Raw genomic sequence first — 16,364 nt, forward strand, 5'->3', positions numbered from 1 at the left:
AGATTCTTTCCATTCCATCACATGTTGCTCTTGTCTTTCAAGACTGACTCAGGCAGTCCAAGCTGACACAAATTACTTAGAAAGGTATTGAAAATGACCCTAAAACTAGATGGTTGGGGAGACATTATTCCCTGGGGGAAGGGACACTAGCTAGAGAATCCAGAGACCTGAGATTTCACCTTGGCTATGGCCAACAAGCAGTGTGACCTTGGGTAAATCGAACAGTTTCTATAATTTCAGTTTCCTCTTCTATAAATTGGTAGAGGGGCAGCTGCAGTAGATCAGAGGTTCTCTGCCTCTAGCATGCACAGGAATCGTGTGTGTACGCGCACACGTGCATGTGTGCGCACACACATTAAAACACAGATTGATGTGTCATAACCTGGAGGTTTCTGATTCCATAAAGTTTTCATTTCCAACAAACTTCCAGCTCCTGCTCTTGCTCCCAGGGCCCACTTTGAGAACCACTGCATTAGATCATCTCTAAATCCTTGCTATTCAATCTGTTGTCTCTGGAGCAGCACCATCAACATTATAGAGAGTGTTAGAAACATAAAATCTCTGAGTCCACCTAGTTCTCCTAAATTAGAATCCTGCATAAAAACAAGACTCCCAGGTGATTCTTTTGCACACTAATTTTTGAGAAGCATGGCTCTAAATGCACTTCAATTTGGTAGCAAATAGAAATATTCTGCCTCTTTTTCTCTTTCCATGCACATGCATCCACCCACTCACCTATACATAGACACAGAGAAAAATCTTATCATCTCCTCTTAATTTGCAAGGCAGATTGTGGTTTTCCTAATGCCTTCACTTCACATACATATACATATATACAATCACTTAATGGGAGCTCAATTTGAGTGTTTTTATACATAGAGTTATAAGGGCAGGATCAGGTTCTTAGTGACCAAAGAAACTTTAGAGGTCTAGCCTAGCACCCAACCAGGGAAAATGAAAACAAAACAACAAGACAAAACAAAAGGGGCAGCATGAGTGGATGGGAAGAGAAGATGGGTGAAGGGACATGCTCAAGGGAGTCTTATTGCAGTTCTTATAGAATATAACATTGTTAATGCACAAAAGTTTTGAGAAGGACACCCTGAACTTTCTATTTTGTATTTTTGGAATTAAAAATATGAATAACTTCAGGTTGTAGGCATAACAGAAATATCCTAAACCTGCAAAAAATTAAAGGCTAAATGTCATCATAGACTTGAGTGGGCCACAGGCAGAATCCCATTTCACTGTTTGGGTGGAAGCCATTTATAAAAAAACAAAATAAAACAAACAAAAAACACACCAAGGTAAGATTGTTAAGTTTCCAGTTTCCAAAACAAATTTGCCCCTAAATTCTTTTTATAGATTAAGTCAAATTTGGTAAATCGGCAAACACACACACACACGAGTTAAGTAAATAATGTGAGCATCCTTCACTTCTTCACGCTTCATGGGTCAAGATTTTCATGTCCCTGAGCGTAAAGATTTGCATCCCCTGAGTACAGCACTGCTCCCCGAGGAGCAAGATGGTAGACAAGAGCAACTTCACTGGGTGCACAGGCAGAAGCCAGTGTTTTATAGGCAGGTGATGTAGGGCTGCGGTGGGGGTGAGGCCTGAGAGCAGGTGCTTTCCTAGTGGAAACAGCATTTGTGTGGGAAAGGCGCAGGTGTTGGCTCACCTGGCGCCCCACGCCCAAGGTGCTCTGCTCACCTGGCCTGCCTGAGGCTTCCAGAGGAACACATGGTCCTTTGGAAAACACCAGACAGGACGCATAGGCGTGCAACCTGCTCTATGGAGGTCACTGCGCGCAGCGCGGTTTAGGAACCGGGGCTGGGACTCACTTACCAGGTCTGGCGGGGGTTTTGGTGGGATGCGCCCCTGGAGGCCTAGCGTTCTGCAGCCGGCCGAACCTGCGGCCATCAACTGCATCCCGACGGTCGCTGCGGTGAGGCAGCAGCTCCAGCGGCCGGGGAGTGTAGAGGTCCGACTCGATCACCACCTGCCGGGCGGAAAAGGGACCGTCAGCTTATTCCTCTCCGGACTCAAGACCTGCGGCCCCAGCACTGGAGCTTTGCAAGATGGACCCTGTATGGACAAGGATTTTTGCAGACTTCCTCATTCCAGTGCATGCTAGGAGCAGCAAGAAAGATTGGGTACAAAACTTGACTTCAGACTGTCAAATAGTGTCATGGTGCAAGAAAGTGAGGGTTCTGGAGGTCCCTCTACAGTCGTGTGCCTGGGCCATCAGGACAGCTGCTCCATGGCCAGAGGTGTTTTGATAACAGGACAGGCTATTTGAAGGGAAGATGGTCTGGAAACCAGGGTCTTATGGTCTTTGTAGCTAAATGGCCAACATCCTTGTTTATGCAGCGAAAGGTTTTTGGATGCTCTAGAGGAAGGAAGAACTAGGAAGAGACTTGAGGCCCAACTGATTCTCAGGTTTTAAAAAAGAAAACAAGAAAGCAAACAAAAATTGCTGGCAAAACAGGAGCGTTAACATAAGCCTGTAATCCCAAAGACTCCGAAGGCTGAGAAAGGAGGATCACAAGTTCAAGGCCAGCCTTAGCAATTTATTGAGGCACTATCTCAAAATAAAAAGGGCTGTGGGATGTAGCTCAGTGGTAGAGTGCCCCTGGGTTCCATCCAAGAAAAAAAAAAATTGTGTCATTACTGAACATATACAGTCTTTTTTTCTTGTTATTCCCTAAATAATAAGTAGAACGACTTTTTACATAGCATTTCATTGTTTTATGTAACAAGTAATTTACAGATGCTTTAGAGTATAGGGAGCTTATGGAGCATGGAAATACTACATCATTTCATATAAGGAACTTGAACATTGTAAATTTTGGGTACCCCAGGGGGTACCCATACTGAGGATACCAAAGGACAAATATACTTAAGACATTGAGATAATTTACATGTAAAAACCAGAGACAAATAATAGCAGCCATTTTATCTTAATATGGGGAGTCATGAAGAGAGTCTTAGAGTCTGGGCTCAGATCCTGCATATTTTATCCATATCCAGGACACTGGGGTCATTCATTCTGAATGTCCTCACTCCTTGAACCTCATTAGAACCTCCAATATTCTGCAGCTTTGCTGAGGTCTGCATTCACCCATTCACTTGCTTCTTCCATCCACAGCTGTCCTGCAAGGGCACGATCTGTACCAGATTTCGGACTCACTGTGCCTTTGTGAGTGAGGCAGACAGTTTCATCTCTTTACAGTCTGGCCTCTGGCAGATCCCCTTCGGTTGTCCACACATAAACAATTCTGTTGTTTTTGGGGGATGCTGAAGCAAAAATGAATGGCTTTTTAAAAATATGAGAATAGGGTAGCATTTAAACTCAGTGGAGAAAAATTAAATCTTTAATATTATTGGAGTAAATATCAGACCTTTAGGGAAAATAGATCTCTTTTCATTTCTGGAAATGAATACCAGCAGATCAAAACCATATATTAAACAGCAACTAACACTAGAGTAGAATATAGCTCAATATAACATTTGTTACATATAATGGAGAATTACCTCTATATTCATAGAACTCCTACAAATCAATTAGATTTGGAAGATATAGAAAAATGAGGCAAAGGTATGATCTGGTAATTGACAGTAGAAATATAAATGGTCAATAAGCATGAAAAGATACTGAACACTATTAATAATTAAATGTAAATTAAGACAATAATTATTTCCTCCCTGCTATCAGATTATTAATGAAGATAAAAACTCCATTTGGGGTCAGGCCAACCTGAGTTCATACTTCAATTCTGACACTTTATAATTATGTGGAAAGGGGATATTAGTGCTGACCCTTGCTGAACTGAGGCATAGTAAAAGTCCATCATTAGTAGGATTTTTAGTAGCACATTTTGCTCTTTTTTTCATGCCATATATTTATCTACAGCACTGAGAGTGGTTTTAAGTCTTCTGAAGGCCGGATTTTTATGTCACCCACAGAGGAAAATAAGAGAAGCTGTCACTCTTTGCTTTACTTTACCACAAATAGTCTTTTGCTTAAAAAAAATGGACGTAGCTCACATTTGGTCTTAAATGGGTTACTCAATCATCTTGGGTCCATTTTAGGACCCAGACTCTCTCATTCTGTGCCTTGGAAAAAGCTGAAGAAAATTCAGGAGCATTTAGGATTCTTCCCTGGCATTGAAAATCCCTTTTATTTTTCCCTTGAGGCAGTGCAGAAAGTGGTGATCGTGTTGGGTTTCCAGCAAGCCTTCAGTGCAGCTGAGGGTAGCACTGGTCCCCTGGGCCAGCTCATGTGTGTGTGTGTCAGTGCAGTGGTGAGTGCACCACACTCACATTCTGTGTGAGCTGCTCATCTCCACTCTCCTTCCTTCCTTGTAGCACTGATCTCTGCCATGATGTTACCCAGGATCTGGAATTTCCTGGATTAATGGTGGTAGTTCTGAGCCCTATCCCCTGGACACGTGTACTGTGTGGCATCAGGAACCCCTGGAAATGTAAATCTCCAGGACAGAATGAGGATCCCTTTCAGTTGTCCACACGTAAACAGTGCTGTTGCTTTTACTGGATGATGAAGCAAAAATGAATGAATTTTTTTTAAAAAAATATGAGAACAAGGTAGCATTTCAATGCAGTGGAGAAAAATTAAATCTTTAATATTATTGTAATACATTGGCACTGTCAGGGCTCTTCACTGTCAACCGTTCATGACAGGGGTGCCTGATTTTATTTCCACACACCCAGCATTCCCCTGGGAGGAGGAGTGAGGACCTGGGTGGTGTTTTCACACCCATCCTGTAGAAGGAGAAAGTGAGGCAGGATGGGAAAACCTGGGGAGTCTATGAGAAGGCACCACTGCTTTCCGTTATTTCCTCCTTTGAAGGGGAGGCAAATGTTCCCTTGCAGGAACAAGAAATACCACTTTCCTATCCCTTCCCTACACAGTTCCTGATGCCACAGTGAGGTAGGAGAACAGGAAGAGAGAGAGGAGCCTAAGCTGCTCACCCCAGCAGCCAGGTGGATGGAGGAAGTTTCCTGGGGTGGAGGTTAGACCAGCTACTTCCCAGGTCACCACTTAGGGCCAAGCGCCTCTTTAGGGTATCTTCTCCAGCCCCTCCCCCAAGTGCCAATAGCAGTCTCCTGACAGCCTGGTTCATGTTCTGGTCTATAGCACATAGTCTGGGCTTGTTACTGGTGATCTTAGAACAAAGTGGCCTGAGAGCAGGCTCTTTAGTACCCTGAGAATAGGGGTAAGATTGGAGAGGTAGGGTGGGATTGACAGATGTCAATGGGGAAGAAAGAGAAGGGGAAAGGTCTTAATGCTAGAATTTTCCTTTCCTAGGTCATTAAAATGCTTACTGAAATAGGGGAATATATTGGAGCCACAAGCATTAGTATAATAAACTGATGCATCCCTGCTGATCTTGGAGAGGTCAGAAATAGGAAGAGCAAAGATGCAGGCTAACCCAGAAGCCTCAGGATTCATTTCCTCCTCTGACATCTGAGATCTACACTTCTGCTTATCTGCCAGTCTGGAGAGCTGGTACGGAGTTAGAAAGACAGTCAATGCCTAGATGGTGGAGATTCATCATGATTTGGGGCTGAAAAGATCCACAGAAATGTTCTAATCCAATTCTCTGATTTTATACAGAGGAAAAATGAGGCCAAGATAGATCATGTGCCTTACCAAGGTCACAGGGCTGTAAGGAACAGAGCCAATGTGAGCCATGGTTTCATGCCTCCTAAGTGAATGCTCTGCATAAACCCACACAAGTGCCTACATCCAGATAAGAATTTTCAAGTGTAATTGATTGCTCAGTGCATTTCAAAAAAATCAGGAGCTCATGGCACAAGTCCCTCCCCCACAAGCTTGAAATCTGGGGACAATGTAACATTTGCAATCTCATTTTTCCATCTTTCCTGATGACAGCCATTCTGCTCACTGTGAAGAGGCTGTGAATCACAGAGGAAGTGGCTCCATCATGCCAAAAGGCTTAACTGAACCATTCCTTTGTATAAGTCTATTCCCTTGAGCTACTCCTGTGACATCCCTGGACATCAGTATGATAAAGATGTAAATAAAGTAGCCAAAGAATCAAAAAGAGGAAGAACGGAAGAAGGAAGGAAGGAGGGAGGAATAAAAGAAGACAGATATACAGGCAGAAAACAGACACAGATCAGACTGTCTAGGGAAACATGTGACTGTGCCCTAGATTTAGGGAAAGATGTAACTCAGGAAGAGTCAGAGAAGAAGGAAGCCCTGGCGTTAAGATAGCTCAGAGAGGAAATAGATATTTGTATAGGAAAAAACTGACATCCATCCACACAGTAGCCCAAGGGGTGGGAGGAGACACAAACAAGAATTCCCAGCCAAAGAAAGTTGTAAATATTGATTGGTAGGGTTGCAAAATAAGATGAATTTTCCCAGGCAAGATAATCAATCAAAATTGCTCCCAGACCACCAAATTGGAGAAGACAAAAAGGACTCCAGAGGAAAAATAGGACCAAGAGTCAGTTGGTTGGGGAAATGAGACCAGAGACAATTCTTTTCTCTTGGGACTCACTATCTCCGTCTGTAAAAGAGGGAGGTGGAGGTGGAATAAGAGGCCTGTCTCTTTTAATTTGCCTGTGCTGTGTAACTGGGGATTGGATTTTAAAAGCAGAGGAGGGATTGGGCAACTGTTAGGGGAAATTAGAGATTCAGAGGAGAGCTCAGAGGCAGAGGGCATCACTGAGCCACCCGCCCTGAGGGCGAATGAATATTTGAAAACAAGAAGCTTCTCCACCCAAAGACCAAAAGATCTGTGAAATTGCCTTAAGGTCTAAATTACCTTCAAACATTTCTTTCCCTTTCCATTTTGGACAGTACCTCACCCACTGTTTCTAGAAGATCAGAAGAACTTTCCTTCTAGACTTTGGGAGCATGAAATAGATAGAATCTTGTGCCCTACAGTCAAATTTTCTACCTATTAAAAGCCCCTCTCTTTCTTTCTTAAAAACAAAAAACATTTATTTTTTAGTTTTTAGGTGGACACAATATCTTTTTCTTTTGGACAAAGTATCTTATTTTTATTTTTATGTGTTGATGTGATGAAGATCGACCCCAATGCCTCATGCATGTTAGGCAAGCGCTCTACCCCTGAGCCACAACCCCAGTCCTCTCTTTCTTAATGTGTAAAATATTCTCAAAGTCTTTACAAAAAGGCATGCAATTGACCCCCCCCCAAAAAAGACATGAATAAGAAACCCATAGAGGGAAAATATTGACATGATCCATAAATCTATGAAAAGAAGAAGAATTACATTAAAAATAAAGAAATACAAATTAAAACCCTAGGACATTTTCATCACCTATCAAATTGTCAAAGTTTAACAGCATTGATACCATGCAGTATTGGTATGCTCTTCTGGAAAAGGTACTTTAAAAAAAAGTTGTTAGGCACTCAGCAATGGCTATAATTTGTTTTCAACATCCATATTCTCTGGCCCAGCATTTCCATAGCTATAAATGTGTCTTCAAAAACATTTTGAAGAAAAAACACTTAACAGAAGAAGAAATACAAATGGTCAACAAATATATGAAAAAATGTTCAACAGCACTAGCAATTAGAAAAATGTAAATTAGAACTACACTGAGATTTCATCTCACTCTAATCAGAATGGCAATCATCAAGAATACAAGTGATGGGAGTGCTGGGGTTTGTGGCTCAGAGGTAGAGCGCTCGCCTCTAGCACGTGCGAGACCCTGGGTTCCATCCTCAGCACCACATAAAAATAAATAAATAAATAAAGGTATGTGTACAACTAAAAAATATTTTTTTTTTTTAAAAAAAAGAATGCAAGTAGCAATAAATGTTGGTGAGGATGTAGGGGAAAAGATAACACTCATACATTGCTGGTGAGACTGCAAATTGGTGCAATACTCTGGAAAGCAGTACGGATATTACTTAGAAAACTTGGAATGGAACCACCATTTGACCCAGTGATCTCACTCCTCTGCTTATACCCAAAGGACTTACAATCAGCATGTAACAAGGGTTCACTTGATGCTTTGAGTATATCCCTTGTGGCTTTGAAACTTACATGTTTTTTTTTTCTCCTCCCAACCTTCTTCTCCCTGACCTTCTCCTCCCTGATCTTCTTTACCCTAACCTTCTCCTTCCTGATCTCTCCTCCCTAATCTCATTTTCTCTGAATTACCTCTTTAAAAAAAAAAAAAAAAAAAAACCCTGTTCCTGTTGATGGACAGAATCACAGCCTTTGGGACAGGAATCTCCTGTGTTTCTCCTTTGCTAGCAAAGCAATAAACTATCTTTTTCCTTTTTCTCAAAACTTGTGTCCTCGTGTTTGGATTGGCATCGGGGACAAGGACCGAGCTTTCAGCAACAAGCATACTATAGTGAAATAGCCACAGCAATGTTCTTAGCAGCTCAATTCACAATAGCTAAGCTGTGGAATCAATCTAGGTGCCTTTCAACAGGTCAATGGACAAAGAAAATGTGGTACATATACACAATGGAATATTATTCAGCCACAAAGAAGAATGAAATCATGGCATTTGCCAGTAAATGGATGGAAGTGGAGACTACCATGCTAAGTGAAATAAGCCAATCTCAAAAAACCAAAGACCAAATGTTTTCTCTGATATACAGATGCTGATTCACAATGGGGGAGGGGGAGAGTGAAGGTCACTGGATTGGACAGGGGGAATGGGGGAGAAGGGAGGGTGCATGGGAATAGGAAAGACAGTAGAATGAACCAGACATAACTTTCCTATGTTCATGTATGAATACACGACCAGTGTAACTCCACATCATGTAGAACCACAAGAATGGGAAGTTATACTCCATGTATATATATATATCAAAATGCATTCTACTGTCATGTATAACTAAAAAGAACAAATAAAAAATTTTAAAAAAACATTTTGAAGATAAATAAATAAAAATATTTTCAGTAATATTTCTTGTGGCATTTTCTTTTTTTTACAACATTTTTTTAGTTGTCAATGGACCTTTTATTTATTTATATGTGGTGCTGAGAATTGAACCCAGTGCCTCACACATGCTAGGCAAGTGCTCTACCACTGAGCCACCACCCCAGCCCCTTGTGGCATTTTCTTAATAGAAAAAAAATGGAGGAATGCTATTTATGGATGACATGGTCAAATAATGAAACGAAAAGCATCCAGATTTGGTTTGGTAAATAATATTACATTCATTTTATACATTGGAATACTCTGTAGCCACTAAGAATGGGTAGATCTGCCTTTTTTTTTTTTTTTTTGGTACTGGGGCGCTAAACCACTGAGCCACATCCCCAGCCCTTTTTTTTTTGTATTTTACTGAGGCTGGCTTTGGACTCCTGATCTTCTTGCCTCAGACTCCTGAGCCACTGGGATTACAGATGTGTGCTACAGGACCTGGTTGATCTACAGGTTATTAATTGGCATGGAAAGATGTTCAAGATCTCTTGTTAAGTGAAATAAAAAAGCAATTGCAAAACAATATATTATTAGATGATATAGTATAATTATAATATATGGGAAAATGTCACTTAAAAAACCACCAGTGCTTACTGAATGTGTCAGTCTCCAAACTCAACATTTTGTATATTTTAAGTCACTTTCTCCTTTCCATGGTTCTTGAGATATGTATGCTTATTATCCCTACTTTAATGCTAGCAACTTGTTCACGGTCACATAACTACAGATAGAACTGGGATTTCTTTTTTTTTTAACCCAGGGAATGAACCCAGAGGCGCTTAACCACTAAGTCACATCCCCAGCCCTTTTTATTTTTTAAAAATTTGAGATAAGGTATCACAAAGTTGCTTAGGGCCTCACCAAGTTGCTGAGGCTAGCTTTGAAATTTCAATCTTCCTGCTTCAGCCTCCCAAGCCTTTGGGATTATAGGCATGCACTACCATACCTGTTTTAGAACTGGGATTTAAAACTGGGCAATTTGACTCTAAAGTTCACATAGCTAACCATTATGTTCTATAGCATCTCAGGATTTTGTGATCCTACATTTTATATCTTGTAATGTTTGACATTTTATAATGGTCACATACTGCTTTTTAAAATTAAAAGCATTATATTTAAAGTAAAACCTGATATCATTCCCAGTACTTAATTTTTTTCTGAATAGAGAATAGGCTTTGAAAATTTGACATATTTAATAAATCAAAATAGTATTTTATGAAAAATTGTGATAGAAATAGAAACTCTAGTATAACTAAGAAGCAATAAGTTTCCCTCTTAAAGTACAAAGGTATATGGACAGTTTTTACACAAAGAAATGGATATATAAAATGCAAAACACATAACATTATTAGGCTCTAAAGAGCTGTAAACTAATTTCAAGTTACTACATATACATATTAGAGAAGCAAGACATTATAAAAAATGAAAGCCAATGTTGGTAAAGTTGGAGGTAAATGGAAAGCGTTGCTAGAAGCCCAAAAGTTGTTCAGAATTTCTGGAAGGACGTGGCAAAACTATAAGCAGAAACTGTATTTCAAAAACACGAATCCCTGCATCTAGTGCAATATCTTTCACATAGGAGAAATGCAAATATTTGATGAACGTGTGCAGGTATATTTGTATGCATGTTCTTGGAATGGAACTTTACTCGTTAATGCTACTTTGAGATCTATGCACCAAGGAATTAATCCAAAAGAATCGTATGTTTCACAGGTAAGTTCATTGCTGTGCTATTTCTAATAGTGATAAATGGAACTGTAATGCCAGCAATAGGAGAACCCTTAGGTCAGGGATGCTATGTCCATGCCATGGACTCGGTTTTTTAACCAAGAACAAAATGTGCATGTAAAGCAGGGTTTACACTTTGTGTCTGGGGAAAACAGAGCAGGGGAGTCCACTTCAGGGCTGTTTAGTATCTGGTTGACATTTGTCAGTTACTCAGCTAAGTGGAGGACAGAATGCAGCAATAGCACACGGGGCATAGAGAACACTCCTGTTGTTGACAGCAGAGGGGTAAAGAAGCCAGCATTGCTTTTGTAATGAAAGGTAGCCAAAGAGGATCAAAATTAAAGTTTCCTTACATTTTTGGTCAAGAGGTGTTGAGAGCTTTTGACTCTTCTCCTGGATGGACTGGACACTGCAAAGAGAGATTTAAAAAAAAAAAGTTTTAGAGAATGACCCTAAAAACATTGAGGCGGTTTGGATTCAAAACAGGGTCATAGAGGAGGGGATGGGAAAAGGCAGGGTTCCATTCAATTTAAAATATTACTTGGCTTGACTACACCAAAGTTAACTGCAGTGTTGTTCACAACAGCTAAAACTCAATGCAAATGCTCAGCTCATCAACAGATGAATGGATAAACAAATTGTGGTATAGCCATACAATGAAATATTCAGCCTTGAAAAGGAATGAAATTCTGAAATGTGCTACATATGACTCTTGAAAAGTGCTGGGTGAAATGAGTGAGACACAAAAGGACAAATACTGTTATTGTTCCCTTACACAAGGTACCTAGAGTAGTCTAATTCACAGAGGTATAAAGTAGAATGGAAGTTACAAGGAACTGGGAGAATGGGGAAAATGATGAGTTATGTTTAGTGAGAACATGGTTTTCAGTTTAGGACAATGAAAATTTTCTGAAGATAGATGGCAATGAAGGTCATACAACACTGAATGTATATAATGCTACTGAACAACACCCTTAGAATGGTTAAAGTGGTAAATTCTGTGACATGTATATTTTGCCACAATTTTTAAAAAAGTTTAAAGAAATCAATTAACCATAAAAATTTATATTAATTTGTTGGAAAAAAGTGTGAATTTTATTGGAAATGGAGACATCTAGGCATCTATTTTCTACATTACTGCTAGGGCAATTTACTGGAACTGAAATCCCACCACGTCCCTATCTTGCTTAGAACTGAAACGACTTCGACTTCTTATCACATATCCGTTAAGTGACATATGAGTGCTATCCTTGTTATCTTCTGCAAAGCCCTTACAGCCTGCAGCCTGAAGGACAGTGTGCTGGTTAATGGCCCAGACTCCAGATTCCCTCTACTTGGGTGTGAATTTGAACTTGGCCACTTGCCAGTTGTGTGATAGGCAAATTACTCACCCTCTGGAAGCCTCACTATTCTCATGTGTAAGACAGGAAATAATCATGTCAGGAATAACAATGGCTTCTAATTCAGAATGTTCTGTCAAGGATTAAATGAACTGAACTTCATAAACCCTTGCCCAGACCTGGCAAAGAGCAAGTTCCCACAAATTAATGGTGATTATTAGGACTTTGCTAACATGATAAGGACAGGTGGTAGGTCAATGTCTGGAGAGTGTAGCATTCTGCTAGACATTCTGCTTCTCCCAAAACTTCCCCATTTCCTCCTGCTCTTCCCTGATTCCCCTCACCTCTCCCTCCCTATTGTTGCTTATCCCCAAAAGAATTGTTTTTGATGCCACAGTACTGTCCCACCCAGAAATGAATCTACTCTGGTGTAGCTCAGGAAGTAACTTCTGGTGCAACTTCTTAGTAAAACCACAACCTTTATCTTTTGTATTTACTGTGAATTGTGTCTGTAAAAAATCTTTTCCTTAAAGGGCTCTCTTTTTTGTCTACAAAGTGATCATACACACATGCTCTCAGTTACAGATTTGGCCCATGTCCTGTGTCTTTAAAACACTTTAGAAACACCACAGCATTTTCTAGTGCTGTATTTTGTGAGGTATCAAGACGGATCAGTTTTGAATACGTAGATATTAGACCAAGCCCAACATGTGTGTCTTGGAAAAAGGAATGTGATACGTGGTAGATGTAATATTGGCTCACATGGAGATTCGTACTCTTCAATAACTCCAATGTAGGGATGGGGATCCTGAGGGCACTGAGGGGCCACTCGGTTAATGGTGGAACAAAGCACAGATTTGTAACCACTAGGCTGCACTGCCCAACTTATGCCTGGCAAGTTTGGGTTATTGCACATTGATAATCATGGCTGATCCACTGCCTTTGGGAAAGGGCCCATCTGGGAGGGCGACTCCTGTTAGGTAAAGTCAAGACAACTTTCATTTCTGCAGTTAGGACATGTGGGGATGTGAGGAAGGGTCACAACCTCTCTCATCAGCAGTGACTCAAGGTCGCTGGCACCAGCTTCCTTCACCCAGAGCCCTTCTGCTTGAAGGCATTGAGAAGCCACAAGAGGCAGAGAAGTGGAAGGGGGTAGGGGTGGGGACTCCCATTTATGATCCAGTGGAAAACTGCAAATATACTCCTTTTCTAGAGAGGAACTTTCTGAGCTGTGAAATGTCTGTGAATACGGATGAGTACTGGGTTTAGTACTGGGAAGAGGTCATGAATGAAAAGGCAAGGAAGGAATACAGTATTAAATATTTATCTTTGAATATATTCATTGCTCCACTTACAGTAAAAATAGAAATCACTTTGTAAGTGATGTATTCACCGGTACTTACTACATGTCAGCTACTGTTCTAGACACTTAATATATTAACTCATTGATTCCCCATGCTAATAATCCTGGGAGCTAGAGTTCTGTTGCTCACTTTTACAGAAGTGGAAACTCAGAGAGGTCAAGTAGCTTAGTCAAGATCACATAGCACAGAAGTGGCAGCAGTCTCTTAACCACTCTGTCTCTGACTTTTTCTCCCTTTCAACAATTTTTAATTACAGAAGAAAGACATTATTTTCCTCTTTGCTTCCAATTTGCTTTCTCCTCATAAAAGAAGTAAAATTCAGAGGAAAATTTAGGTTCCCTTTCTAAACATCTCATGATTCTACTTCTCCCTTTCCTCGGGGCTACAGAGATCACCAATTTTATCTATATCTTTCTGGTCTGTTTTCATACTTTTCTCCAGATATGTATCCAGAAATAATATTTTGTATTTCCAAATTTACAGAAATGCTCTCATTCATGTATAATTTCTCAACCTGTTTCTTTCACCTCCTTACTCAACATGCATTTATAGGGCTAGTAGCAGAGCTCAGTGGCAGAATGCTTGCCTAGTAGGCTGCCTCCCCAGCATCGCAAAAGATAAAATAAAATTATTCATTTATGTCCATCCCTACATAAATCTATTTCATTTTTTTTTGTGGACCACTGTGGAGAATTCCATATTTTGATGGCACCACATTATCCATTCCCCTTTTCATGGACATTTAGGTTATTCTCCATTTTTATCCTCTTAGTACGGATGCCACTGTGAGCATTCACAAGTGAGAGTACCCCTGGGCTTTTTACCCTAAAATGGAACTGCTGGGTCAGAGGGTCAGCTTTGACTTTCAGGATCTGCAGAAAAAAATTTCAACTCCTACACTTGGGCAGACTCCCAGCTCTTTATTCCTCTCTCTCTGTCTCTCAGTCTCTGTCTCTCTGGAAGTAGATGTCTCAAGCTTGATTTGTTCTGTGGGCTGTCTCTTTGTGGCCAGGCTGAGGCTCGCCCTTCCCCCCGCCCTGAGCCCTGGCCCTGTCGGAGGCTGATACAGGAGGAAGAAGAGCAAGAAAGGAATTGTTTGAATGAGGTCTCACACTACCAGCAAACATCCAGCCCTCTTCATTCACGTCTGACAATGAGACCGGGGCTAAGCCTGAGCCAGGGGCTCTCGGGGCAGAACAGAGTCTGCAGGGCTGGAGCAGAGGCGATAGGACAGTGGGCCTCCTGCTTTGGAGGGGTGAGGGAGCTGCCCAGGAGGGACCTTCTGGATCCACTGAGCTCACACAAAGCCCTTCCCGGGACTTAACCCTGATAAAGGGCCGATAAGGTCATGCACCTTTGGGCATGCAGGGCCAGGTCGGGTTAGGCAGGTTGACCCCGGGGGTTCTGCGGGGAGGCCAGCATGGGGTCCGGACACTATTCAACTGCTTCGCTGGACTTCAGATCGCTGCTGGAAGCCTTTGATGGCATAGTTAGAAATCATACTTTTGAGCCAGCTGGTTCTCTTTTCAGAAGCCAGTTGCTCCCTGGAGAAAATGAATCTGTCTAACTGTCCTGGGAATTTGGTTTTCGTACCTGTTTCCTTAACAATGACTGGCTGTCACTTCCATTCCGCCTGTTGGGGTGCCGGGACTGAGTTCCTGCGAAACGGGTATGGAACAGCCCTCATGTCCCTCCCCCTTGATAGATGATTGTTTGGCAATGATTGATGTTTATCCTTGTGTCTCCTTTTAACAAGGAAAAAGAAAAAAAAACCCAATACCATCCAAACCGAGGACCCATCATCCGACCTCAGGGCCCCGAGGGTCCCCCCGTAGTAAAACAGCACGTGAGGGTCCTCACCCTCCCGCATCAGATGCCACGCTAGGTGAGGGACAGTCAAGGGCAATTGTACTCACCCTTGGAAGGAATCACGGTGGTGAAAACTTCTATATTTTCATCGCTGCAGCTGTAGATCTGATGCATCCTTTCAGCCTTCTCTCTTCCAAGTGTCTGGGAAACGGCAGCCTGTCTCTGGTCCCCTAGTCTCGAGGTTTCCTAATCCAGTCTGGCTCTCCGGATCATTGTGTAGGTCCACAAAAGACAGGCTGGGGCTGTGAGCTCATCTCATTCCAGTCTTCACTGCAACATTTTCTAATCCCATCTGTCTTTTTTTTTTTTTTTTTTTTTAAATGAATCCTATTATTGCAAACCTTTGAGCGTGGAGGCTTCCGTCTCCTCCCAGCTAGGATGTACTTAACATTTTTTTTTTTTTATATTTTGCGGTGTCTGCCGCAGTGAATTTGGAAGTCTTTTGTGAAGTGACGGTGAAGTGAAATCGCCTACTCGGTCGGTGCCTGGCTTGGCTGGAGAATTTGTTTCCACCAAAAAAGAAATGTGGCTTTTTGGATACCTGTAATTCCCCTTCTCATTTCCAGAAATGAAGGGACTTGTTTCCCACCACTCCCACTCCAGGGGAACTAGACATTCAGTTGTCATGTGTTAAGTTGGCTTCCTTCAAAGTTTCTATTTTAAACAAAAGGACTGTTTCTCTAGGGTATTTTCTCCTCATGCCATTACATGACAAGGCTGACATTTCTATGAATCATGTGTTTAGTGTCTCCTTGTGCAATGCTTCAGGTACTTACAGAGATGTGGAACAGGCAGTGTCCCCCTCCCACTGAAGGAACCCAGTTACAGGAAGGGCATATTTTTATTATCCTACATATCCTACTATATTTATCCTACATATTTATTTTTACATTGTATTATCACATATGTGCTATATACTATCCTATATATCCTATGCATACTCTATACGTTCCCTATACATTCCACAATATCTATATCTATAACACATGAAAAATAAGCTTATGGTTAATAAATGTATCATGCCAAACCAAAGCCATTTATTACATCATTACAACTTTACTTCTTAATAATACTGATGGTGATATAATGAT

At 41.2% G+C, this 16,364-nt stretch overlaps 1 protein-coding gene across 1 annotated transcript in view; it reads right to left on the reverse strand.

Moving 5' to 3' along the window:
- Vxn (vexin) overlaps positions 1-15,866 on the reverse strand; it is a 28,144-nt gene extending 12,278 nt beyond the window's left edge. The window contains exons 1-3 of the mRNA XM_015485748.2: positions 15,321-15,866; positions 11,054-11,109; positions 1,847-2,000 (exon numbers count right to left, since the gene is read on the reverse strand). Coding sequence (XP_015341234.1) covers positions 1,847-2,000; positions 11,054-11,109; positions 15,321-15,387 — 277 coding nt within the window. The 5' untranslated portion in view covers positions 15,388-15,866. The remainder of the gene's footprint in view (positions 1-1,846; positions 2,001-11,053; positions 11,110-15,320) is intronic.
- Between the last annotated feature and the right edge of the window lie 498 nt (positions 15,867-16,364).

This window comes from Marmota marmota, unplaced genomic scaffold, assembly GCF_001458135.2.
Source record: "Marmota marmota marmota unplaced genomic scaffold, marMar, whole genome shotgun sequence".
In the NCBI taxonomy this organism is placed as follows: Eukaryota; Metazoa; Chordata; class Mammalia; order Rodentia; family Sciuridae; genus Marmota; species Marmota marmota.